Below are 25,461 nucleotides of genomic sequence, written 5' to 3'. Positions count from 1 at the left end.
ACACAAGCGGTAAAAACTCAGGTGAAGAGAACGAGCTTTCTTCAAATAGACTTATATCAAAGAAAAAGCAAGAGATACCGAACGACACAACCTGAGCAAGTCAGACATGGGACCTTCGCAGTGACAGGGCAAAAGAAAAGAGGTCACATGAACCTCTGACAGAGCATCAATCGACTTTAGAAATTTGTGGTCTGGAAATCTATTGCGAGGCTTTTGCGGCACAGGAACCTGGCGAGGGAGTGTCATGGATAGGAAATAAAACTGTGCTCTCTTTCATATAAGATTGCAAAAAGAATGCTCTTCTGACAGCATGCACTATGAGTATGAAATTAGCTAATGATAGTGAAAATTCTTTACTCGAGGTGTTCTCTCACGGTCAATAGTTGCAAATTGTTCGGTATAACTACTGACAATTTTTCCTGATATTAAATCTTAATTCGTTCAGGTTTTACTTCTTTCTATGACGCAGGCAGCAATGATTTATATGTATCAATACCCGTATATCATAAAGTTATTTTCAATATCTAGGCAAACTATCGTCGACGACTCCAAGTAAAGCCCATCTCTCGATGAAGCACTCTGTATTTAACGCAATCCACTTCGCCAATAAAAAGTGTGACATATTCATGTCAAAAATAATGATTTCGCCCAGGATCGAACTGGGGACGTTCTGCGTGTTAAGCAGATGCCATAACCGACTAGACCACGAAACCACTTAATTGGATGAACTGATCTGAACGTTAATTTATTATACATGTAGGAACCTGTCGTGTGACATGTTGATATGTTTTCAAGACAATGTGGATGTTATTTATTAAATGATTTTCTTGCATGATACCGGAACAGCAGAAAATATTGCATTGTTTAAAGCACATGCTTATTTATTCACCCACCATATTACACGATATCTTCGCAGGTTTGAAAAAGCAAGGGTGTGAATTTACCATCGCTTCAAATTGGGCTTGAACCACAAAAATTGCTCGATAGAGGGACGAGCATAGCGGAATTGGAGATAGGAGAATATATCTAAGATATAGTTTTACCGTGTAGTGTATTGCCGCATCATTTTGCCAGTTTTGCATTGATTTGAGTCCTGAAAGACGAAAGCACTGAATTGACATCGGGATGGTCGAAGAATTGACTCCGACAGAGGAGCACTATCTGAAGAGAGAGCTGCTGAAATTCCAGTTGGATAAAGAGCTATCCGCTCTCAATGACCAGTTTGCTTTGAGAAGATTCGGGTATCCATTTTCCGCCGAAGATCCAAAGCTAGGTACGCCCAAGACACCAAGGAAAGGGGGGTTGATGTCCGTAATGGCTTCCCCAGCAGAAACTATATCAAGAAAATCAACTGAAAATGATACACTTGGGAAAACAGGCAACTTGACCTCACGAAAAAACCAAGATGAAGGAACAGATTTCCCAATGTTGAGTTATGTATTGAGAGAGATAATAATGCCATTCCCTATGTTTTCAAAGGATATTGCAAAGAACGAAGAGTTTTGGAAGTACAAAGTGCAAGTGTTCTTCGAACATTTTATGTCTCTTGGCTTCAGTAACAGCTATGATCGAGAAGAGGCAACGAAAAGGCGAAGAATCTCAAAAAAGTTGGGTAAAACCGTATTATTACTTTTCAATTCAGGGGTAGGTGTTTCTCAGGAGGTGAAATACTATAATCAAGATGCATTCATTTTAAAGCAGGACGAGAAAAAAAAGACCGCTGGAGTCGAGGAATTTGCTATTCCAACAAGAGAAAGCCTGCAATATCTCTATACAAATGAGCCAGTTTTCATCAATGGCTGGGATATAAATATAGTCGCTGTCGTTGACGATTCTTCTCTTTTTGGAAGAAAAAGGCTTCCTTCTGAACCTAAACCTGCAGCGTTTAGTTCTAAATGGGTCAAAAATGCCTTCAGCAAGCCCGCGTCCCCTGCAGCTCTCTTTTCCAAATTAGGCATAACTGATAGTCATAATACAAGTAAAGATTCGAAATATCTACACTATTATATTTTGAAGTTGATAAATGTTAACAATCCAGATAAGACATTTTACACTGCAAAAAGCTACGATGATTTCAAGCAGCTCAAACGCTCTTTAAAAAATGAGTTTCCAGGAAAGCAAAATGCTCGATTGCCTCGTCACACCAAAAAGAGTGCGGAAATTGTCTCTCAGCCAATTTCTTTCGACTACAGTCAGTCTCTAGCCACACCAAAAGAGAAAATAATCTCCGTGTTCCAGAATGATTCACCGGGTGCCTCTATAGCTAGCTCGGACAGCAAACAAGATTCGAATTCTAATGATAGTGTTTCTTATGAAAGTAGTGTTGTGAAGCGAGAAAAAGAAACAAGTGATGAACTAGATGATGAAAGTTTCGAAGAATTTCATGATGCTCAGGAATCAAGAAGTAATGGTCTCCTATCTGAAAAAATGAGAACATCACTGAGGCAATATTTAAGAACTTTATGTGGTGACAAGGAGATCAGTTCAAGCTCGAGTCTTGCTGATTTCTTTGGAGGGGATACAATCAGCCAATCTTCTTTCAGTAAGGGATTGAAAGAAGACATCGAACGTAGAAAAGCCGTAGATATAACAAATCTTGAGAATCAAGTCCAATTTCAAAAATTAGCGCTAGAAAAGACATTACAATTGAGAGAATCGATGAAAGCACTCAAGACATCAGTTTTAAAAGATGAGAAATATTTATTGAGTTTTATTCAGGAACTTAAGGAAAAAACAAAAGTGGTGGATTTGTCTCCCTTATTATTCAGTTTTGTTGAGTGGTGCAAGATTTATGTGTCTTCGACAATTTACCAAGTATTTCTTGGAAACGATAGCGGATACGAGTTTTTCACGCAGATTAAAAGACTAAACAGATTGGTGCCGTATTCCGTAATGGGACAAATAATGAGGTTTACGAATCCAATAGGTATAATGAAAGCAATGATGGATTTATTTATGGCACAACCGTTTGGCAGTCAGTCTCTTTTACAAACCATGTTTTCCACTGTGCTTTCTGATGACTTAAAATCTCAAGAGAAAGTAATACAAGCGTTGGAGCAAAAAATGCAGCAAGAGACTTCGTTGTCGTCTGAAGTCATTAAATGTCTAAAGGACTGTGTCTTCAAAAACGAAAATGATGAAATAATCAGTATGGAGGCTGTACATAAAGAATCTGCTGAGACTACCGTACCATTCTCGCTGGTTCTTCTAATCAAAAACGGCGAGTTAGGGAACTTGTCTCATGAGGCTGTTGGAGAAGTAATCGAGTCATATTCTACATGGAAAGCAAAGCAGAGCTCTTCAAGTGATCTACCTTTTATAGAGGATCAAATGGGTGACAGATATTTTTCTAACGTGAAGGAGCTTTTACAACTTTATATCAGGGAGAGGGATAAGAAACTAATGCGGAGACTGTGGCAGGATCCTGAGTTATCTCAACTGCTGAAATCAATGCTTACCCTATTATATGAGCCTATGGTCAAGATTTTTAAAGTGGCTCGTGTTGATATCGCTTTGAAAAATTTTGAAAGATTTATGAATGACCTTATAAAGCTAGTATCAAATGTATTTGACGGAAGGTTAGGCACATCTCTAAAATTCAACGTTGTGGAAAGTATTAATGATTTAGTAACAAAACATCAGGACTCATTCCTACTATTTATTCATGATGTTTATCAAAATGACACCGAAGGTATATTTGAAGGTTTCATTACATGGTTTGTGAAAATTATTAAGTTCTTACAGAATAGTAAATATGGAACAGGTGATCTAAGAATCGACTTCAACAAGCTATTTAAAGAAGCTGAAATCAACGAAAAACTCTTAATCGATCAGCTAGATAATGTCATTGAGAAAAAACAAGCTGCACGGCAAATATATAAGAAAATGTTAGACTCGCGGATGAAAGAGCAAAAGGATAGTAAACTCACTGCTGCCAAAGTTGTTGAAAATAATTGGAAAGAACTCAATTCTCTTGTTATGCCACCTGAATCGAATGCATTCGGTTTACAAGATGGAGAAATAGTCGACCTGGATCTAGATGCAGCTGACTACGGACACCTTTTTGAAGAAGGCGACGACAAAGAATTGGAAACGAAGTATCAGAGTATATTAAATAAGGAACTTGACGAAAGCGAAATAGAAAAATTCGGCGAGCTGGTATTTGCGGATGCTCTAGAGAATTACCTCAACTCTCTTGTATAAATGCAGGTATTGTATTGATAAACCCGTGTTTCACCTATTTCTCATTTTTATTACATCACGCAAGGAACTGAAAGTATTACTTTGAAATGATTTATTACTTAAAACCTCAACCATTCTTGTTGTTTCCTTTATGGTCAAAGCTTTGGCACCCCTTTGGTTTCGAATATTTGGCTCATTCTTTTTTCTACGTACAAATGCACTTTCTATCTCTGGCAACTCTTCTCTACGTACTACTTTTGTCACTTTCCGCTTATTCTCCTTCGTGCTGTCGTCGTCCTGTTGTTCAGCAGTCACATGCTCTTTCAAATCTTCCTCTTGGCCCAAAGACGTCAACAGATCATTCATTTTGGGTTTTAGATCTTCCCTCATGTGTCTCTTTCGACGTCTTACTGCTGATTTAGAGACTCCAGCAAGCGCAGGATCACTGTTGGTTGACCTTTCCCTGACCTTGCTTAAAAAGGTCTGCTGTTTGTTGAGTTGCTTAGATTTCTTGGTTTCCCTCGGCTGATACAGGAATGTACTGAGGGGTGGATTTTGAGTAGCTTCGGCGTCTTGACCTCCTGCAATTCCTTCCAACCCCGATCCCGCTAGAGCTTGCGCAGCAGTCCCTCTTGAGGCCGCTGCAGCCTCAGCCTTGCTTCTTAACGTGTTTCTCTTCTTAGCAACCATACCGCACTAATCGAACTACTATTATTATTGAGATGTTTCAGTAACAATCACAATATACCGCAACGAGCACGATGATATATCTTTCTGACACTTCGATGAGTTGAGAATCTTATGTTAAAGATTTTACACGTGATGTGAAAATTTTTTATTCTCATGGAAATTAAGTGCATGGGAAGTTGATTGAACTTTAAAAAAGTAGAAGTTTGTAAAGATTCGTGATAAGGGTCGTAATAGAGTCACAGAATTTGAGAGTGGACCATCGGAATTCTACTACCAACAGTGGAATATACAGTACAAGATATAAAAAAAATGTCCAACACAAGTTCCACAGCTCGTGCGTTAACCATTACTAGCGTGATCGCGGCGGTATCGCTAACCGGTTATGCTGTTTACTTTGATTACAAAAGAAGAAGCAATCCAGAGTTCAGAAAGCAATTGAAGCATAAGTTAAAGAAACAAGCTGAGAAGGAGAAAAAGGAGAAAGATGAGGCAAAGCAAATTAAATTGGAGCTGGTTAGTCAACACTTGAGCAAAGATTTGGCCAGCGATCCGATTTCCATAAATCCCGCTGACAGAGAAAAAGTATTTACATCAAATGTTGAGCTTGGTGAGCGTTTATCTATGAGCCCTGGTAAAGAGCTGGAATCGGCAGTCAAATTCTATAAAGCACTAAGCGTCTATCCGAATCCTGCGGATCTGTTGGGAATATATCAAAGAAGTGTTCCGGAGGCCGTTTATGAATATATCGTTATGATGATTGCAGTTCTACCACCTGCGAATATTTCAACATTTCTAAGTGGTTCAAAGGATAAAGCACTAGCACAGGAGGCTGAGCTGGCTGCAATGGCCGAAGTCAATGAAATTGTTGAATAATGCAACACACCTCTCTTCCGCACTTAAACCTCTCTATTACATTTTGTTCGCATTACCTGTACATAGGATATTCCGCGTGCATGTATATAATACACACACTCAACTATGTATGTTACATCTATGAGTGTTAGATGGCCATTTTTTCACATTTTTATATATATACCTTATTTCGATTCTGAAAAGTGCCTCAAATGATTTCTCATTTAGGTACATGTTTTAATAGGCCCTTACATAAGTAGACACCATAAACGAGCATGCTACATGCATTTGTCAAGTTAAATAGCAAGCTCAAGCCGTGGAATTTACCAAATTTCTTGCGTAAGGGGCCATCAAACGATTCCAGCTCCTCACCAGTCAATCTTGACTGAAGTCCCTTTCTTTCTTCCTTGATTTTGCGAGTTTTGGGTAATAGCCAGCATAAGTTTGTCAATCCTGCAACAGAGGCCGTGGCTAGAGCGGCCAATGGCCCTCCAGCAAGAGTTATCGGTGCAGTTAGACCTAAAATGATAGGGGATGCAGCTTGCATCTGAAAGAAAAGCGGGAATACCTTGCTTTGCAGTAGAGAGAAGTTCTCCCTATCAAGCCATTTAAATGCGATAGGAGAGGCAACGTATGAATAAAACGTAGTGCCTCCAAATCTAAGTGGACTCCGTTAGTAAAAGCTCAGTCGTCAACTGCTTTAGCTGACAGTGTCATACATACACGAAGGAGTATAAAAGTAAATGTGAAGCTGGTTTAAAAAGTGACATTGCCCTAAGTATTTAAATCGACCTGAATAGATTTTCAACGATCTGTCTAGAACAGATTACTTATGTCCCCCTTACATACCTCAAGACACTTACTTGCATGAGCTCATCTTTTCAGACGATCTTTTTTTAATTAGAACGGAAAGTACATGAAAATTTCAATATGGAAAAGCTGAGATGGAAATAAAATTGAAGAATAAAACGATTACTAACAGGTATCTGGCTTTGAGTTATTCTAGAGTTGTGTTGGACAATGGTAGTGAAAGCTATAAGTCAAAACTCTATCGCACGTAATGGTGTAGGTGCTTTCGTTTTTCCATGCAAAAAGATCACATTGCAGTATTGCAATTGGGGTGGCTCTTCCCAAGGTATGCGTAAATTTTTGGTGTCGAAAAGGCTGGATCTTTTGGGCCAGAAGTTTCCCCATATCCAGTTCGAAATATTGAGAAAGTCTGGGCATCCATTATTGAGGGCTCAGTATTCAAATGGGCGTGAGAAGGTCATTTGCGTGAGGAATTTAAATATTGATAATGTTGAAAATAAATTGAAGCTACTTAAGGATTCAAGTGGTGATGTACTACGCAGAAGGACGAAGAATGATAATGTCGAAACCTTGAACGATAGTGTAAGAGGTATATGGTCACCACTACATTCTCAAATGAGGTACAAAGTCTAGTTTCAATTTGTTAAATTCCGTTGTAAATATTGCAGTTACGATGTGTCCAACATGTCTATCTGACTTGCTATTAAATCATTATTATCTAAATACATATATAGTGTTGAAAAGAAAGGATAAAAAATGCATTTTCTTTCTATACAAAATTATGCAGAGCTCTTATATTCTCGTAAGATTACCGGAACGGAAGATGGTGGTAGCGCTCCAAATTCAGTTATAATCTTTTTGATATACTCAGGTGGAGTTAGATCATATAAGACATTTACTATGTTAAGACTTGGAATATCTTGCCAACCGTCCAGAATATTTGATACCGTTTTACCTGAAGGCTCTGAAATGGTATTTGGTTTTGAAATTGAAGTGGAGGATGAATTGTTGCTCTTCGTATTTGATTTATTTTCCTGAATGGTTTTCTTTTTCTGCTCCTCACGCTCTTTCAAAAATTGGTGGAGAAGTGTGCTGCTGGCACTGTGGAGGTTCACGGACTTTTTCGAGTCTATGTATATTAAATCATCAGGATCAGCTAATTCGTTGAACGTAACACTGTCTAGTTGAACTCTTTGGGAAAATTTCAGACTTTCACAGCAAACCAATACAGGAATATTACGTCTCTTTGCCGTCATAGCAACCATTGCAGTACCAACTCTCGAATACAAGAACCCATTTGACAAAATAGAATGCGCACCTAAATAGACATAATCAACGTCCATATTAAATATGTCGTCCAGCCCAGTAATAAGACCATACATAACATTAACACCATGACTTCTTAAAGCCTCAGCCATTTTTTTACCCTCGAATAGAGGTCGTGAATCCACAACTATCACTTTAAAGTTCTTTTTTAAATCGACAGAATTGTAAATGAATAGATCCGTTAGTACTTTGGACGAACCGTAAGCTACGATTGTTGTACCATTTTCTATGTGATGTGAAGCAGTTCCTATTATCAGTTGATCAGCTAACTCAATTTTTTCACGGGCAAATTGAGCAATCTTCTCGCATAATTCCTGCTTCGCTTTTTTATCAGCCATTGATGGATCAATTAAAGAAATCTCCTGTTTGAGCCACCTGATAGCATTACCCATCGTGACATTCAAGGGTCTCGCCTTTTTCAATATATCGATTTGGTGAGACAGGTAGTTTGTCAAATTACGGGAAAGTGTGGTACCTGGAGGTGTCTGATAGTCCTTTATAACTATTTGAAATGCCTCTAGCATTGCTATGCAACGGGGGGTTGAACCTACAATCTTATAATTGGATATTTGGGAGGTCAGGAGAGTTACTGCAGGATGTATCAAGTTTTTATTCATGAGAAGCTCTTTGACTGAAGATACCATCTGAGGGGAGTCAAATGATTGTTCGATGGCATGAGGAATGACAGAGGAAATCCCTGACACTAAAGAGAATTCGTCTGAATCAAGTGTCATGGTTGCAAAAGTCTTTGCAAGATCATTCGTACCTTCCTGCTGGCTATTATTGGTTGCTGTTAGTCCCATGCCAAGAGTTCCTGGTGAAGAGCCACCATGTGTCGATGAGGTAGATGAAGTAGATGAATTGGGGGCGGATAACGCAGAGGTTGTAGCCGTTGCACCTGGCACTGCAGTGGCTATAGTTGGCACCATCAATCCTGAAGCAGTTATTCTGGAAGCTTTTGGTGTAGTGATTGCACTCGTTATTGCAAGTAATGTGGCCCTTCTTTCTGCAGCTGTCTCCAAATGACCAAACAGTGTACTCTTTTTCAAGGAAGGTTTGCTTTGCATGGCTTTTTTCTCTCGTTTTTTCTGTTGATCTCTCTGCTGTTGCAATTGCTGTTCACGCTGCACTTCCTTTTTTTCGCGTTTCATTTGGGCTTGTTGTTGCTGTTGTTCTATACTCATACCACCCTCTTGTTTTTTAGCCGAACGCTTTGCAGCCTTTTCACGCTTTTTCAGTTCTTTCAATTCCTTATTAGACAACTTCTTCTTGTCATCCACCTGCTTCGGTGCTGTTGCATGACTATCGTGCTGTCCTTCTGCAGCCTCGGCCCCTAAAGTCATGTCCAAATATGCCTAATTGAAGCTCAATCCCCAGTTTCCGCTATTATCAAGCACTGTGCAGCGGTGATCCGAAATTAAGAAATTATAATGAATGTAAGTGATGAGGTTGATATTACATTTCCGCGCGTAGTGGATAAAAATTTTAGAAAATGACTTAAAATTAAAAGGCGGGTAACTATATAGACAGACCTCAAGACTGTTGTTCAATTGATGCGAATCTCTAGGGCGTATTTGATATTTTGCGTTCATTGATCCTATAATTTACTGTGAATATTCGCTCTCCTGAAATTCAATACGCACCGTTTTTTCTCTTTACTGACAAAATAGATTATTCGTGTCACAATTTTATGCAACGCGCAAAGCCAAGAGGAAATATAATGGGAAGACAGATAAAACAAAATATCTATCAACCATACACATTTATTCTCTAGATCCAAGAAAACACAGCGAAAAAATCAAACTCTTTGTTTTAGAATACAGTAATTGCAAAACTTATACTATTTGAAAAGCCAAAAATGACAACTAATCATTAAATTCCGTTAACTAAAAAAAAATGGTAATGTAAAAATCAATTTATCTTTATATACAAGTCATAGCTATTTATGTTATGATTAACGAGATTATTCACTTTTTGTTATCCAGAGATTTTTCATCGACTCAATGTAATTGTCGTAGATGTCATCTTTTCCCAGCTCTTCAGCTGCCCTTCTATAGGAGGAGATGAAGTTTTCAATTATTGAATCAATCGGGCCATCGTTGCTGAATTCAACAATAGTTCTTAACATAAGGTAGACGTAGCGATTTTCCTGAATGAAATTTAGCAATTTTGATGGATTTGTATTTTCGATTTCTCCCAACTTCGGCAATACAATATCGGTAACTGACAAGCCTTTCAGATCAACTTCAAATCCTTGCTGTCTGGCCAAAACAGAAACGAGAGCATTTGCAAGGCCAGTTTTATCGTTACGATTCGTAATTGCTTTCCAGGTTTTAATCAGTTTCCTCTTCGCAAGTTCTGCGTCTCTGTAATTGCACAAATGATTTTTATGCAACTTGCACATAATAATGGTATTAAAAAAATGTTCGACATCAAAAGCTTCATTGTTCTGTGCTTTCAGAAATTTCGCTTTATTATTGTACAGGTTCATCAAAAGTTCATCATAAGATCCCAATTTGAAGAAGGAGCTCACCAACATAAGCTGGATATGTTGACTGGAAACGTAATTGAATACTTGACGCTTTCTTGGTGTAACTTGAGTCCAATTTCGAAACCATTCGACCAATTCATTAGATCTGGCAGGTATACTCTCAATATAGTCGTTTAGGACTTTTCGAGACAATGGCCCCACGGGCTTACGTGGTTGCAGTGGCCTGTTGGAGTTGGGATCCTTCATATCCATGGTGAGTAAATAATTCGCATTCTTTGGACGGTATATCCATGGCTTGAGAAGAGCACTGGTTGTGTGATACGTGAAAAATTCCTCCAATTTTGCCTTGGGGCTTCCCGTGGAGGCAAATCTTTTGAAAACCAGCATTGGTGCAGAATACGAAATCAATGCTAATTATCCTTTGTGTTAACTATAACTCTACACTTTTTCATGGCTCATTTTATGTGATGATTGATGATTTTTCCGGTGAATATGCTGAACCAATACCCAGAATAAAAGGAGTTACCCTGAATCAAACTACAAGCTGAGCTCTATAGGAACCAGCGAAGTCAAGTAACAAAGAGGGTACGACAGCAAGGTAAGTGAAGGTTAGCTACGTTTAGAGATTAACAATCGGTAATGGACTACTTGCCGTTTATAGATGAGCCACAAATAGATGACACTCACTTGGAGAAAGTGGAAACTCGAATGAAACTTGAACTAGAACGAATCATGGCAAACGATCAAATCCATCCAGAAGTCTTGCGTCTACTGGAATCTCAACCACATAAGCAGTCCAGATTCGATGAGGAGCTATATGAACTCTATAATAGTGGAAGTGAGAACGTCGAAGTGAATGGCAGCGCCCGGAAGAGACCATACAACGAGGAGTTACTATTAGAAGAGCATAAAAAGAAAAATGCTCGGGTACGAATGGACATATATGATTTGGACAATCCCCAGTGTAACGTTGAAAGACTCGCGATAATCGATAACTACTTGAAACACCAGGAGTTGATTTTAAGGGAGGCGTTACCGAAGACATTATTAAATCAATGGGCCATAAATAACCATTATCTCAGCAACAGGTCTGAACAATTACAACAAGTTATTGACCTCCAAAGCAAACACATTCAAGAACTCAACGCGTACCGAAAGAACGTTCAATTGCAAAATGAGCCAGTTTTTGAAAGGGACGTTCAAAATTGGAGGAACAAATTAATTAGAAATTTGAATGTGCAATAGATAAAAGTAAACCTAAATGTATATCTGTATACATATATATATATGTCAATATTTCAAATCAGCTTATTTATCCAAGACTTCAGCATCGTATCTTTGTTTGAACCAAGCAATGGAATCTTCCTTGGAGGTCTTGTGAGAGTTACCAACAACAGCCTTACATCTCTTTCTTCTTGCAACTCTGTTACCTGGTCTGCCAACAACAATATAGAAGTCCATACCGAAAATACCGATGGATGGATCGTACTTGATACCCAAATCAATGTGTTCTTCAACACCGAAACCAAAGTTACCGGTGGCGGAAAAGTTTCTGTCTCTCAATTGGTATTCCTTGACCTTCAAACCTCTCTCCAAGATTTCTTCGGCCTTTGGACCTCTGACAGTGACGTGAACAGCAATTTTTTCATTTCTTCTGATACCGAAGGTTCTGACAGTGTATCTGGCCTTGGAGTGAACTGGAGTTTGACCAGATAGTTGTTCTAGCACTTTAGAAGCTCTTGTCAATCTGTCACCGGATTCACCGACAGAAATGTTCAAGACCAACTTCTCGATCTTCAAATCACGCATGGTATTTTGAGTTTTGTCAGACATCTTTGGTTATATGTTGCTCTGGGTCTCTGGGTATGATACAATCTGAATCAGCAAACAGCAGTACCTAAGTAACAACAGTAACTTTGTAAAACTTGTGCATCAATTGAGGTCAGAATAATCCATCACTACCCACCCATGAAAGAATTCGTGAAGAGTTTTCCCACACTACCACTGTCATCACCACTACTACCTGCAACAATTGTCTATACTACCAGCGGTATGCATCATTACACACGAGCCATCACATCTTATTTTTCAGCGTCCCTCTGGCTATAAAATGAAATTCTGCAACAAAAAAAGCACGGAGATGAATGGGTGTTGACTCGCTCCGGCTTTTACAGGAGGAGTCGTTCGCAATCTGCAGCGTGTGCACATTGTCTCACGAAAGTGCAAATCTGCCACTCACACCCATACCCATACACCAGTGTATTTCAAGGTGCCAGGGGGCACGGATGCTGTAATTTAGAACAGTCACAGAAAACCATAAGCCGGGTGAGCCTCTGAAAAGGCGGGTGACCCCATCTTGAGAATGTAATAAAGAGAAGACTGTTTTTCAACGAAAGCGCAGGACGGGTAACTGTAGGATGCCATGATAGTAGAGCTACCGTGATATCATAGAAGGAAGGGTATGAAAAGGGTGGCGAATTAGAGCAGATCTGCGCAAAGTTGCAGAATACAGAGGATATTTTGACAAGTGAAGTGCTGTAAGGTGTTCAGTTTAGGCGCAACAGAAGCACTAAGTAGGTGGAAATATACGAAAGTTTACTGAGAAATGCAGGCAATTGCGGAGCGATTTGCCACGCCAAATGCCCTGGTAAGGGAACTGCAGTATGATGAGGAAGAGAATCTGGAACAGGATTTCGTGATGGGGAGTTCCCAATTCAAGAGAATGGCGCCATCGATTGCAATGCCGCCGATCTCGTCGCCACAGCAGTTTTTGAGAGCGCACACGGATGATTCCCAGAATCCAGATTGTAAGATAAAGATTGCTCACGGCACCACCACCCTGGCTTTCAGATTTCAAGGTGGTATTGTTGTCGCAGTCGACTCCCGTGCCACTGCGGGCTCGTGGATTGCATCACAGACCGTCAAAAAGGTCATTGAAATCAATCCCTTTCTGTTAGGTACCATGGCGGGTGGTGCGGCGGATTGCCAGTATTGGGAAACTTGGTTAGGCTCTCAATGTAGACTTCACGAATTGAAGGAGAAGGAACGTATCTCTGTGGCGGCAGCATCCAAAATATTGAGCAATTTGGTTTATCAATACAAAGGCGCAGGGCTTTCAATGGGTACTATGATCTGTGGCTATACAAAAAAAGAAGGCCCAACGGTCTATTATGTGGACTCTGATGGCACGAGGTTGAAGGGTGATCTGTTTTGCGTTGGTTCAGGTCAAACTTTTGCATACGGTGTTTTAGATGCGAATTATAAATGGGATTTAACCGTTGAAGAAGCCCTGTACCTTGGCAAGAGATCTATCCTTGCTGCTACACATAGAGATGCCTATTCAGGTGGTTCAGTAAATCTTTATCACGTTACAGAAGCCGGCTGGGTGTACCATGGTAATTATGACATAGGTAACCTGTTCTGGGAAGTGAAAGAAAAGGAAGGTTCTTTCAACAATGTATTGGGATAAACACATACAACAATAGGAAAAAAAAATAAGATAAATGAACGCCATAGCATTACCATTAGTATGTTTATATTTAATGTAAATATTACATCCAAAATTATATTTTCTATAAAGAATAATGTTACAATATAAGACCCTTATTTTACCCGAATGGTTTCCACTTCCTGATTGTTATTTGTATCAGAAGCTGACTCACTGTCACCTGAACTTTCATCAGTACTTTCATCGTTATTATTATCGTCACCACCATCATCATCGTCATCTTCCTCACCTTCATTCTGGTCTACTTTATCTTTATTTTCATCTTCACTTGATGTTGAACTACTTTCACTATCGTCTGATCCGTCGTCTGATCCATCGTCATCATCATCTGATTCATCTTCTTCACTGCCGGATGACTCTTCCGAACTGCTCGTTTCATCCTCCTCCTCCTCTATTGAGCGCTTTTGCGGAATAGTTGGTTTGACAATAGGTGCTGCTGGTGCCCTTGCCGGCTGACGCGGTTGAAAAAACCTCGACAAAGAGGATGGATCAAAAGAGCCACTCGAAGGCTTGCCTTCCGGTGTATTGATAGTTGCTCTTGGTAAGCTACTGTTATCTGATGTCGTTGGCTGTTCACTTCCTGGTGGGTTTGCCGATTTCTTCACCTGTTTTGAAAGGTCATTCGATTGAGGTAGATTCACTAATTGCTTGACTTCACCATTTGTAACCTTGGAAGTTGCAGCGTTCACCGCTGCTGCTAAAATCAGATTTAAATGTTGCGGATTCTTATCCATAAGGGCCGTTAATGGATTGCCGGTTATTCTTTTATTTCTAGCGGCCTGCGTTACTTGATTGATGGTCATTGCCAAAGCTTGTGTTAAGATACTGGCAATAACTTGTTTTGAAAGTCCCTTTCTGTCCCTCGTTAAAATCATTAATTGTTCTTGTAAATATTTCATAGTCCTTTGGTGATCATCCATGTTTGATTTTTTGTCAGCAGCTCTATTCGCAGCTAAAGTTTGTGATATGTTTTGCTGTTTAACATTAGTTGACTTGACCGCTGTCTTTTCCTTCATTGCTGAAACTGTATTTTTTAACGTAGATGCTTTTTTAGTTTGCTGATGCTGATGTTGATGCTGATGCTGATGCTGCTGTTGTTGTTGTTGTTGTTGTTGTTGTTGCTGTTTTTGTTGCTGTTCGAGTCTTTGTTGTGCTGCTTGTGCTTTTGCGGCAGCAGCTTCTGCCTGTTTCTTTTTAAGATGCTCTCTTTCTGCTATATAATCCTCATCAAGTCCCCAGAGCCATCCTTTTCCCTCTTTTGAAACTTTTCGAAATGATTTGTTCAGAGAAAGATTGTGTCTTACTGAACTTTGCCAACCATCAGGACAATATTTATAGTAAGGAAACAACTCTCGAATACCTGCATATATTTCTGATAAAGACATTCCCTTAGTAGTGGAATATTTTCTTATACATGTGGTGAGCAGTGCAGAGTATGAAAAAGTAGGTTTTGTTCGATACTCAGGAGGTATCTCTTCTAGAGTATATACCTTCTTCGGTATTTTTACAGGTTTCTTTTCTTTCTTAACAACCTGCTTTTTTACCGGTTTTTTCGGGCTTGTAGGGGCATCTTTTTCTTTCTTTTCATCTTCATCTTTAAGCGACTCCGTACCGTTTTGCTTACCATTCACCGTGCTTGAATGTAGTTGTGAAGCCTCTGGGGTGGCCAGTGTTTTTTCAGAATTGTCATGCTCCGGTAATGCGAATTGGAATGGAATCTGGCCGACTTGAATCTTTGTTCTATCTTTTAAAGGAACGGTATTCCCCCTCTCAACAAAGATATCATCAACAAATGCGCCATTTTTGCCAATAATTGATAATTCGAATCTTCCAGTACCGAAATTATAAAATATTTGGGCATGCCGCCTTGAAATTGACTTTGAAGGTCCTAAATTGACATCAACTTTATGAGTGAAATCATTCTCTGATCGCCTACCTATGATCAAATGTAATGTTTGAACATAAAAGGTGAAGCTTTGAAAATCCAGTCTGGCATAAGCTGATATAGTTGGTTGTTCTTCAGACGCTGTCGGACTTTCTTGAGTCAACGCGTCTTTGCCGGCAGAATTGGGAATATCACCATTGTTGACAAATTGCTTCAATTCATGTTGTTGAAAGATCATAGGCGTCAGCGAGTCATGCCTTTTGAGATACACAAGACTTTCCTTTTCATGGAGAATAGCCGCGGGTGTCTCTCTGCCACTATTTGAGTGCGAGGCAGGCGAGTTTGCAGATAAATTTGTAATTTGACCGTTCTCCGTTCCCGTATCATTGGCAGTATTCTCTGGCTCAATCGGATTAGTAGGGTTCTGAAGAGAGATTGTGTTATTGTCTATATCAGAAAAAGTTCGCCTTGGAGACAATGTTTCTTCTTTCACTGAAAATTTGCTCAACTCGCCTGGCATTGAACTACTAGTACTGTTTACATCTGCAGTCAGATTCGGGCTTATGTCTCTAGCTTCAGACAATTTTACCTCTTCATCACCGCTCACATTAACTTCTGCTTTATTTTCTGCTTTGGAGGCTAGTACCTCGTCATTTCCCCCATATTGTGTTATAGTCTCTGGAAGCTCCGACTTCTCTTGTTGTTCTTGGTGCCCCTGTTGCTCCTGTGAGTCCGCATCTCGTATTGTCTTTTCCAAAATATCATGTGTTGCAAATAAGTCATCGTCGTGCCTTTCATCAAAAACTAGCAATTTTGAAAAATCCTCACTATCAAGATTATCTGGTAAATCCAACTTTAAATCTTCATTTTCTACCAAGTGATGAACTCCCTCTTGCATTTCTTTGTCCTCGTCCACAGTCTGCTCATCAGACGGTACTCCATCCCTGATTGACGCAGGCTTTGCATCGCCAGTGTTATATTCCTGCAAAGCATCGAAGGCCTGCTCATTTATTTTATTACGAACATCTGGAGATGTGCTATCATATTTTTCGGATTCTACTGTATTGGGTTCGGCTAAAGCTTTATGAACAGCTTCCATTGCGAAAAATCACTCCCAAAGCCTTCTGATAAAAAAAGAGGGCGACCCGTCAAGTCGAGAGTATTTATAACCTCGCACAGACTGATACGTAATCCTTCAACTATCCCCTTGATCAGAGTAAGGCAAATTCGAAGTATTTTATTCTCCGCTCTGCTTTATGACTTCTTTTCAGAACTAGCGTAGATTCTTAAAAGATGCTGAAACCTGCTGTTACAACGTAAAGCCACTGAACTGACAACAAGCTTGGGTAACTGCAGTATATGAACCCTCAAGCTCCCGCGATACTATCGCCAAAGTCTTATTTATTTCTTCTTTCGATGTCTGTTTGTTTACATGATGATTTGCGAATTTCTTATTTTTCATCATTGAAGGTCTTCCATTCCGAAGTTTTAACGTATCATGTGACGATAATGACGACTTCAGTTTTTGATTCATATTTACGTAAAACTCGCTAGAAGACCTATTTGGCATCGAGATTATACTTTACGCATTCTATTTATTGTCTTTTATCAATTTTAAGATTTCTTGCTTCTATACGGTCTTGAGGGCTCAGTACCCATTTGATGCTGCTAACGAGCTCTTCTTTAATATCACCAGTGGTTACGTCAAAATTGTCATCATCGAATCCCAATATCAAGACAATTTGGGTCAATCTGGTGAACTTTTCTCTGAGAGTATAATTGAACCAGCAGATAGTCTGGATAAATAAACTGAGCTCTCGATCCAACTTGGTTGCCCCCAACTCATTTACCTTCAACAACCATATTCTTTGTTCAACAATCTTGATAATATACTCCACTATTAGGGTGAGTAGTTCCGTATAAGCATCGTCATACAAAATATTTTGAAAAGGAATCATATTCTGCTTCCACTTTTTAACAAATTCATTCATACCGGGCATAACCTCGAAATCATCAGCGCCCGATACGTAGTTGTTATCATTCCCGTTGATAAAGCAATTTGTTGTTATGGTTCGTATTCTCTTGCTGACAATATTTTCAAATAAAAACTTGACGGCCCATTTCTGAAGTTTGTTGTTTTGTTTAACCATTAAATCTTCACACGCATTTACTTTAGTGATTAACTGTTGTGCATTGTCTTCAAAGGGAAAATTACAACGCAATAAATTGGGACGTTCCGTCAATATTTCTATTGACAACAATTTATGCACAAAACGTCTACTCAACGAAAGTGTGTTGATATATATCAGAAAATGATGAAATGCCAGAACTGCTTCCTCGTCTGATACAACGGATTGTAAATTTGTTTGAAAATTTGTTAAAGCGTTTGCCGCAGCACCTCTAAAATTGAAACCAAGTTGTGACAATTTAGCAGACGCGTAACTTTCAGTAATAGACGGCGAGATACCTCTTGAGTTCACATTTGAATTCGAGGGACTTGCGCCTGTCGGTACATATTTTTTGAGGGCTAGAGAAACAGTCAATTTAGGCTGCAAATTCTTGAACTTTGATTGCAAGAATTTAACTAGAAACTCATTCTGATAAAATTTTGCCAATTGATCCAAAAAATGGGAAAATATTTGGTATTGACCAGTGTTCACAGTTAACATTAAATTTTCTCTTATTAATAGTGCTGTATCTTCCAAGACTGAAGAAATAGGATATGAAGAAACTTCGTCATGCTTTACTGACTTCAATGTTATTAAATTGTTTAAAGACGGAAGTTCCTCTAATAATAGGCTTTTGGTAAATGCTTTATTCAAGGAGAACATGATTAGAGTCTCAAAATTTGTAGCGACGTTATCATTTTTAAGCTTCAATGTGAACCTTCCGTCAAGAATGGGTGGTGGTGGAACCAAACAATCAACATCCTTTATATTTGAAAATTCATACCATCTAGCGGAAAAAAATTTTGCATACATTGACCAAGTTTTCAACATTTCAGAAAATTCATTGACCAAGTTCGATAGTTCATTTGCACCAATTACAGTTGAGTTATTTTCTTCATTATCATTAATATCATCCGAATCATAACGAGTATCGTCATCGCTATCAATATTATTTTTTTCATCTTGATTATCAATGCTTTCTCTTTTACTGAACCACTCAGTTATCTCTTTGACAAAACGATCCACTTTCCTTGTCTCTGTAAACATATCCAGTACAAGGCCACCTTGCAAGTCTGCCTCCTTCTCAACCTTTTCCATAACGTGAATCATATGATTCACACCATAACAACTAGAGATAATTTTTGAGTGATCGTTAATTATAGTGGAAACAATTCTGAACAGATGAAATAATGCTCTTGCAAATACGCCATTTTTTTTAATATCACCGGTTACAACTTTACGACTTTCTTCGGCAATTATATCACAGACATATTTAGAATAGAGATCAAGCCCTAAACTATCTTGCCCGACCATTGGAAACATTTTAAACATCATAGTTAGTTGCTGAACATCTTGAGACTTGGCAGCGTTCAAAAAATTTGTCCTCAGCAGTTCACTGAACTGCTCACACCAAATATCAAGAAGAACAGAGGGTTCCTCCGGTATTTCACTTGATGGCACGGTCTTTTTAGCAAACTCTGATTCCAAAATTTCTTTTGGCACATTTCTAATCTCTTGAATAGACTTTGCTGCTAAGATATAATTTTTTGATTCCAGTGCACCATGAACTACTGAGATGTTATTCTTTAACTTCTTAACGTGAGAAACAAAATCCAGGGTTTTTTTGATTAATTTATCCTCAACATCAATGGTTGAAATATCATAATTTATCGTCTTCGCAACAACATTTGAATCAGATATCACTGATACGGCAGAATGGTATTGTGATAAAGTTGAAGTCAAATCGGTTCTTTGTAGCTCCAGTTTGCGAATAGCGGAGTTATGTTTTGTTTGTGCTTCTTCAATGAATTGATCCAATGACTGTAATTGTTCTGATCGCTCTCTTTTAATAAGCTGCGATAACTTATCGACTTGTGAACTAGTTGATAATTTTTGTAAGAAATTGGAGTACTTAGTCACATTTCTGTGCAATTGGCCATCCAATACATTAGAGTCCCATGAGGATGTATGAGGATTCATTACAATACATACGAATGCGGACCGTGCTACGATATATAAACAATCTGTAAACTCAGAGTGTTTTCAGTATGATCGCTTTAAAGACTAAATAACAATTCTTTGATACTCGTACGTCACGACTTAATCAGAGATTGAGTATAACTTCCACGTACTACAATGTAGTTCCAGTCATCGTGCTGAGAAGAAGATAGAAGTAATAGAATAGTGAAATTGGTAAATACACATTTTAATTAATATTAAAAAAGGAATAAAGTTCTTGTACAAGAAATCAAACTCAGAAAGGACACATTTGTAGCTTTTTTTGGCCCATTAGGAATGAACGTTGATATTTGGGCTTCTTTTGTTCAGACGACTGGTTGTACTGTAGCTGCAGCTGGTTCTACATCGTCGGTAACATCAGCATTCTCGGCCCATCTTTGCTCTTCCTCATCGGCAGGCTGGCCACCTTCGACTTGTTCAGCTTCTTCATCTTCGACTTCATCGTCGTAGTCACCATATTCTTCTTGTTTGAAACTCAGAGTTGGCTTGACTTGGGCAGAGTCCAAAGTCCATTCATTCAAAGCACTTTCTGCATCGATAATGATTTGCTTGGAAGCTTCATAACCATCGTAGGCAGGTCTCGTTTCACCTGGAGTGACAGGAGAGTCATCCAACAGTTCCAGCAAAGCCTTACCGTAGCCCGCGATCAACGCAATCTTTTCAGAGTGTTCAATGATAGAATCAAACTGATAATTGAAAGCAGCTCTCAGTTTGGATCTGGTAATGTTAGACAATTGCGCCTCCGCGACAAGTGACTCAGCTTCCGCACGAACCAGTTCTTGCTCGAACACCTCGATCTTGGGGGACTGTGGATCTTTGTATTTCAAGTAGGCGATCTTGTCGGTGATTTTGTCCTTACGATCTCTCGAGGGTTGCACAGAGCCCTCGATGTCCCTAATGGACTTCATCGTCAATCTGTATTGGTCGTAACGATCGATAAATTGATCATCCAGTTCACTGACCTCGTAAATCAGGACACCTAACTTGTCGGTGATGTCAGAAACGTCGTCGTCGTTCTCCAACCCCCAGATGGACAATTGCTTTGCGGCGTCACGTCTTTCGTTGGACGCAATTTCCATCGAGCGCAACACATTCTTCTCAATTTTAACCAGCTGAGACAGTTTTCTCGACAGTTCTGGACCCCAAGATCCTGCTGCGTTTCTTCTGAAGCTGTACGCAATACCACCCTTACCAAAAAATCTGCTCTTGGTGGACGAAGGTGGTGGTGGCGGATTCTGCAAATCCGAGGCCGTTGGTGCCCTTGAATTTCTCAAAGAATAAGTTCTGTGCATTGTATCACTTACACGACACTGTACTTATACACTAGAACGCTACTGTCTAAATCTTCAAGACCGACTGCAACCAAAAAACTTTTCTTCCAGTGGTTGTAGTGTTTTTAAAAAAGGGTCAAAACTCCAACTCTTTTATCTATAAATTTATCTTGAGGACGCGACCCTCGTAATTCCAATAAGGGATCCATTTCCGAAATAGGAAAAGAAGCAAAGCAAAAATAAATTGTGCTGGTTTCAAAACCGATAGGGGAGGGGAGCCCTACGGAAAACTGATCCGAAATTGGACACCGAGACGGCCAAAAGCACACAGCACGACGCACGACGCACATTTTAGAAAGCACAGAAAGCACAGGAACGGAAACCGAGTGACAATACGGAAAGACAAAATAGCGGTAACCCGGTCGATGATTCTTTTGCTGGTTCCGACAACAAAGCAAAAAGGGGGGAGGGAGCGAGCCCGAGGAGATGGAGGCGAGGAGGGGGGAAATGAGGGGAAAGGTGCCCAGAAAAGTGCAAGGGTCGGTCCAATTGCACCTAAAGTGTCACAGGCCATACGGCATACGTCAATGAGTGCCCTAATAAGAGTGCTGATGGGCCCTGCCCCCTTCCAAAAAGGGATGGGGTTGATTAACGTTCTTGGCAAGTAGGTCAAGAAAAGTGTTGCTTTTTCGTTCTCTCGCCGGAGACGTCGCAGGGCCCACTCAGTTCAGCTGAATGAGTTCTTAAATGCCCACTGGTTCTCAGGGTGCTAACAGCACAAGATTCGAGTCCATTGAGTCGCGCTCTTGTCTGCGAAATCCTGAGAGCCAGCAGTTGAATCACTTGGAGGGCCGGAGTGTGCACTCTAGCGTGATGTCAGTAAATGAAAAAAACCAGAATCGGTAGACGCGAAAAAGGGATGCCACTCGAGACCGTCTGGCGGGTAGTGCTCAAAGGCTGCCCGTTGAGACAGGTGACAGACAGTAGTCAAGTAGCGAACGCGCTGTTTCGGAAAGCAGTTCAGAGACGACAGAGGGCAGGCGAAGAGAACACCGATGATGCTCTGGCCGAGCATCACGTGATTTGATCAAGCGCAGTGACTGCCACTATTGCCAGACACTGGCGATTGCGATCACGTGAGAAGGTCCACGTGCGCGAGCAAGAAAGAGCAGCTTCGGCTAGTCATAAGGGCTGAATAAACGTGTGACGCCGGGATGGCTGACGGATGTAAACAACATCAGTCGGCCTCGAATTATATGCTTTCGTTTCAGCACGCATTGTTTGAGCACAAGTCGATTCTTTTCCGAGACTATACGTCAAGGCATTCAGTTTTTGTTGATTTCATGGCAGAGGAGGTCGAGAAGCTGCGGCTCTATATAGCTGGTTTTCACAGTCCTGCGAATTTAATAGTCCCAAAGTACGAAAATGACGTACTTGAGATCTGGAATGAGCGGTAAAATCTTGTATTATACGAGAAAGCTCAAATTATAAGCTTTCTAGGCAACGAAAACTCATCCTTGTTAGCTCAGTTGGTAGAGCGTTCGGCTTTTAAGCAAAAGCGAGGACAACCGAAATGTCAGGGGTTCGAGCCCCCTATGAGGAGTTTTCGTCTTATTTTTTGAATATTTATTTTTCTCAAATTTTCGTGCAATTACCGTTTACGGAAATAATATTGGTTGAAAAAAGATGGCAAGTTGGGTTTGTTTACTGTGTCCAATATATAGCTTCGAAACAGTTGTAGCATGATATCCAGAAAATAAGAAGAAATTGTGAAAATGAAGGCAAAATACATATTTTTGACTGAAGTTTGATTCAAGGTAGCTGGCAGTAACCTTGTCAACTGATAGCAGTTAGTCCATTGAAATGCTTTACGTAAATGTTAGCAGTATCTTCTTCAAATCCTACTCCGTAGATCCTATATCGGGTCATATAATTTACGTTTTCGATTCAACATACCTGCCATCGCCGGAAGAAGTGGGTGATAAACAGGTATACGATCTACTGATAGATGAGCTGATGGATAAATTGATAGGGAAACTTCCCCGGGGGCCATTCTCGCTTGTCGTCTTCTCTTCTGGGTTCTCAAAGAAAAAAATCAGTTGGATTTACGGAATAAAAATGTTTGCGAAATTGCCAAAGGAACTACGGGGGTTCCTTCAAAAGACTTACATTGTGCACGAATCATTCTTTATAAGAACGGTTTATCAAGTACTTTCAAACGCGATGAATATAAAATTGCTGAGCATCAATCCACTACAGGACCCACAGGCAAGTTCGGAGAATGCGGAACCGCATTTATTTTCACATAATCAGTCGATGGTTCATGTTGAAAATCTCACAGAGTTGGCTACATTGATTGATATCACAACATTGAGAATATCTCTGAATGTTTATTTACATGACTACCAATTCAATGATTATATTACTCTGCCCGAAGCATATTTCACTAGACTGTCGTCTGGCGGTGTAAGGCAATATCGGCAGTTAATATTTGATAAGATATTTAAACGATTGGTCCATGAAGCACCTTCACATCAATTGGTGTTTCAAAAGCCAGGCTCATACAAAAAAGTAAACATTTTGCTGGATATCATAGAGAGAAATAATTACATTGACTTATCACAATGGGACATATATTCTTTGGCAACCGTGTTTCTTCATTTTTTGAAAACAAAGACGCACCCTTTGATACCAATAGACCTTATTCCATTACCTATTAGTGACGACTACGATTACACTTACATGACTTTTTGTAACATTATTAAGTCGAATCACTACTTCGATTTATTTGAAACCATTTTCCCCTTATTTAAGTCCCTTTTACAAGCTGCAAACGTAACAAACCATACTATGAGAACGCTAAGTAAGGCTTTAACACCCACCATTTGTCAAGAAAAAGTCTCGATGACAACTAGCGACAGATTGGCAGTTGGAACTAGATTCATAGGAAATTTACTGGAACATTTTAATGACATCATGGAACGCATCGAAAGAGCTAGAACCGGCAGGACTCAAATAGTTTCTCCTTTGAGGAACAAAACAACAGGGAAATTACCTCCGCGACAGCCACTGTCATCTCAACCAGTTAGCAGCGTTTTGCCCAGCACAACAATGATTCCACCCCCAGTGCCCTGTGCAAGAAAAAGCAGTCCTACAAAATATGGAAACCTTGAAACTGTTCGGCCGTCTAGACCGACTTCACCATTTGCCTGCCAACAAAAAACAAGGCGTAGCACTAGCTCTACATCAACGCTTTCAGTAGAAAATACCAATAGCACCTCACTTAAACCAGGAGAAGATATATATTCTTCTTCACGTGTAAATAGCGACTCAACGGCTACTGTATCAGAAACACCTAACAGCAGCTCTTCAAGAATATCCTCCTCCTCCTCCTCATCCTCCTCCTCGCTAGTATCGCCGGTAATAGCATCCGCTACCTCAGGGACAGCAAATATCCCTGAATCAATAAGCCAAATGGTCACCGAGGAATCAGATACTCCAGCCCTTGATATTTCCAGGGATCTGACTCAACAATCAACCCAACATGACATAAATATAACAGAGTTGAAAATTGATGATAAGTTTCTTCAATTTGATAAGGATTTAACAAAAAAAAAGAAATTGAATTCAAACGTGGGCAAGGACATCAAATTTTCTGCTGAAGGATACTCAGATATCAAGGTCGGAAATAAAGTAAGCAAGCTTGCTGCCTTATACGAAGAACGGTTACAAGGCTTTCAGGTAATGAATGAAATCCAACGAAGCTCAAGATTATCTTGAGCGTTTTAAAGGGGAAATATGTGGTAGCATTTCCCCTCACGATATGAATAGTTATTTAAGTTTTTTACATTTATAGTAAACAAGGAATCATGTCTCTTGGAGACCGGCGCACATTTATTATTGCTACTGCCAGGACTAAGCATCTTATGTTGCAAACCTCCATGGGATTTATGAAGAGCGTCAGCTTCAAGAATGCTGTCATCATTTATAGTCGCGTGTTTTCAGTTACTTCAGAACTTTCAATTACGAAGTAGTAGTGTAATAGAAATACAAAGGTAGTAATTATCGATTGCATGGAAAACTGTAGGTAATGAGAAACCAACGTAGGTCTGCCTGTCTTTTGCATAGTTCATACTGACACTTCTTTTTTTTTACTTGAGAGGTCCTTGCAGTTTAGATTCGCGGGTACGTTTGAATAAACATCGAAATCTGCTACGCGAAAGAACGCTTTAAAACATATGATGTAGAAAGTAGATTTC

At 39.7% G+C, this 25,461-nt stretch overlaps 14 protein-coding genes and 2 non-coding genes across 16 annotated transcripts; 7 read left to right on the top strand and 9 right to left on the bottom strand.

Annotated features, from left to right (window-relative positions):
• Nucleotides 1–639: 639 nt before the first annotated feature.
• On the bottom strand, nucleotides 640–713 carry HG535_0Atrna2V. The gene has a single exon. It is a non-coding gene; the product is annotated as a tRNA-Val (tRNA).
• A 412-nt stretch (nucleotides 714–1,125) lies between these two features.
• Nucleotides 1,126–4,203, top strand: LEC1 (Lec1p; the record flags this gene model as incomplete). Its single annotated transcript, XM_037286068.1, has 1 exon — nucleotides 1,126–4,203. The coding sequence occupies one exon, from the start codon at nucleotides 1,126–1,128 to the stop codon at nucleotides 4,201–4,203; it is 3,078 nt and encodes a 1,025-aa protein (XP_037141963.1).
• A 30-nt stretch (nucleotides 4,204–4,233) lies between these two features.
• Nucleotides 4,234–4,872, bottom strand: SLX9 (Slx9p; the record flags this gene model as incomplete). Its single annotated transcript, XM_037286067.1, has 1 exon — nucleotides 4,234–4,872. The coding sequence occupies one exon, from the start codon at nucleotides 4,870–4,872 to the stop codon at nucleotides 4,234–4,236; it is 639 nt and encodes a 212-aa protein (XP_037141962.1).
• Nucleotides 4,873–5,181: 309 nt separating this feature from the next.
• Nucleotides 5,182–5,745, top strand: TOM20 (TOM complex receptor protein TOM20; the record flags this gene model as incomplete). Its single annotated transcript, XM_037286066.1, has 1 exon — nucleotides 5,182–5,745. One exon carries the CDS (start codon nucleotides 5,182–5,184, stop codon nucleotides 5,743–5,745), a length of 564 nt encoding a protein of 187 aa, XP_037141961.1.
• A 199-nt stretch (nucleotides 5,746–5,944) lies between these two features.
• TMH18 (Tmh18p) lies at nucleotides 5,945–6,494 on the bottom strand (the record flags this gene model as incomplete). The annotated part of the gene is made up of 2 exons (XM_037286065.1): nucleotides 5,945–6,383; nucleotides 6,448–6,494. The coding sequence occupies 2 exons, from the start codon at nucleotides 6,492–6,494 to the stop codon at nucleotides 5,945–5,947; spliced, it is 486 nt and encodes a 161-aa protein (XP_037141960.1).
• Nucleotides 6,495–6,744: 250 nt separating this feature from the next.
• Nucleotides 6,745–7,167, top strand: MRPL51 (mitochondrial 54S ribosomal protein mL43; the record flags this gene model as incomplete). Its single annotated transcript, XM_037286064.1, has 1 exon — nucleotides 6,745–7,167. One exon carries the CDS (start codon nucleotides 6,745–6,747, stop codon nucleotides 7,165–7,167), a length of 423 nt encoding a protein of 140 aa, XP_037141959.1.
• Nucleotides 7,168–7,313: 146 nt separating this feature from the next.
• On the bottom strand, nucleotides 7,314–9,203 carry GCD2 (translation initiation factor eIF2B subunit delta; the record flags this gene model as incomplete). The annotated part of the gene is made up of 1 exon (XM_037286063.1): nucleotides 7,314–9,203. One exon carries the CDS (start codon nucleotides 9,201–9,203, stop codon nucleotides 7,314–7,316), a length of 1,890 nt encoding a protein of 629 aa, XP_037141958.1.
• Nucleotides 9,204–9,823: 620 nt separating this feature from the next.
• On the bottom strand, nucleotides 9,824–10,738 carry MRP13 (mitochondrial 37S ribosomal protein mS44 MRP13; the record flags this gene model as incomplete). Its single annotated transcript, XM_037286062.1, has 1 exon — nucleotides 9,824–10,738. The coding sequence occupies one exon, from the start codon at nucleotides 10,736–10,738 to the stop codon at nucleotides 9,824–9,826; it is 915 nt and encodes a 304-aa protein (XP_037141957.1).
• A 252-nt stretch (nucleotides 10,739–10,990) lies between these two features.
• SNT309 (Snt309p) lies at nucleotides 10,991–11,596 on the top strand (the record flags this gene model as incomplete). The annotated part of the gene is made up of 1 exon (XM_037286061.1): nucleotides 10,991–11,596. The coding sequence occupies one exon, from the start codon at nucleotides 10,991–10,993 to the stop codon at nucleotides 11,594–11,596; it is 606 nt and encodes a 201-aa protein (XP_037141956.1).
• A 63-nt stretch (nucleotides 11,597–11,659) lies between these two features.
• On the bottom strand, nucleotides 11,660–12,184 carry RPL11A (60S ribosomal protein uL5; the record flags this gene model as incomplete). The annotated part of the gene is made up of 1 exon (XM_037286060.1): nucleotides 11,660–12,184. One exon carries the CDS (start codon nucleotides 12,182–12,184, stop codon nucleotides 11,660–11,662), a length of 525 nt encoding a protein of 174 aa, XP_037141955.1.
• Nucleotides 12,185–12,956: 772 nt separating this feature from the next.
• PRE2 (proteasome core particle subunit beta 5) lies at nucleotides 12,957–13,820 on the top strand (the record flags this gene model as incomplete). The annotated part of the gene is made up of 1 exon (XM_037286059.1): nucleotides 12,957–13,820. One exon carries the CDS (start codon nucleotides 12,957–12,959, stop codon nucleotides 13,818–13,820), a length of 864 nt encoding a protein of 287 aa, XP_037141954.1.
• A 134-nt stretch (nucleotides 13,821–13,954) lies between these two features.
• FHL1 (Fhl1p) lies at nucleotides 13,955–16,843 on the bottom strand (the record flags this gene model as incomplete). Its single annotated transcript, XM_037286058.1, has 1 exon — nucleotides 13,955–16,843. One exon carries the CDS (start codon nucleotides 16,841–16,843, stop codon nucleotides 13,955–13,957), a length of 2,889 nt encoding a protein of 962 aa, XP_037141953.1.
• A 496-nt stretch (nucleotides 16,844–17,339) lies between these two features.
• Nucleotides 17,340–19,892, bottom strand: COG4 (Golgi transport complex subunit COG4; the record flags this gene model as incomplete). The annotated part of the gene is made up of 1 exon (XM_037286057.1): nucleotides 17,340–19,892. The coding sequence occupies one exon, from the start codon at nucleotides 19,890–19,892 to the stop codon at nucleotides 17,340–17,342; it is 2,553 nt and encodes an 850-aa protein (XP_037141952.1).
• A 344-nt stretch (nucleotides 19,893–20,236) lies between these two features.
• On the bottom strand, nucleotides 20,237–21,223 carry PIL1 (lipid-binding protein PIL1; the record flags this gene model as incomplete). The annotated part of the gene is made up of 1 exon (XM_037286056.1): nucleotides 20,237–21,223. The coding sequence occupies one exon, from the start codon at nucleotides 21,221–21,223 to the stop codon at nucleotides 20,237–20,239; it is 987 nt and encodes a 328-aa protein (XP_037141951.1).
• A 1,493-nt stretch (nucleotides 21,224–22,716) lies between these two features.
• On the top strand, nucleotides 22,717–22,805 carry HG535_0Atrna2K. The gene is given in 2 exon segments: nucleotides 22,717–22,754; nucleotides 22,769–22,805. It is a non-coding gene; the product is annotated as a tRNA-Lys (tRNA).
• A 260-nt stretch (nucleotides 22,806–23,065) lies between these two features.
• On the top strand, nucleotides 23,066–24,982 carry ECM25 (Ecm25p; the record flags this gene model as incomplete). The annotated part of the gene is made up of 1 exon (XM_037286055.1): nucleotides 23,066–24,982. One exon carries the CDS (start codon nucleotides 23,066–23,068, stop codon nucleotides 24,980–24,982), a length of 1,917 nt encoding a protein of 638 aa, XP_037141950.1.
• Nucleotides 24,983–25,461: the final 479 nt, after the last annotated feature.

This window comes from Zygotorulaspora mrakii, chromosome 1 (assembly GCF_013402915.1).
Source record: "Zygotorulaspora mrakii chromosome 1, complete sequence".
NCBI classification, from domain to species: domain Eukaryota; kingdom Fungi; phylum Ascomycota; class Saccharomycetes; order Saccharomycetales; family Saccharomycetaceae; genus Zygotorulaspora; species Zygotorulaspora mrakii.
Note: the sequence above shows the minus strand (reverse complement) of the source record. Positions and strands in the feature narration are given on the sequence as shown.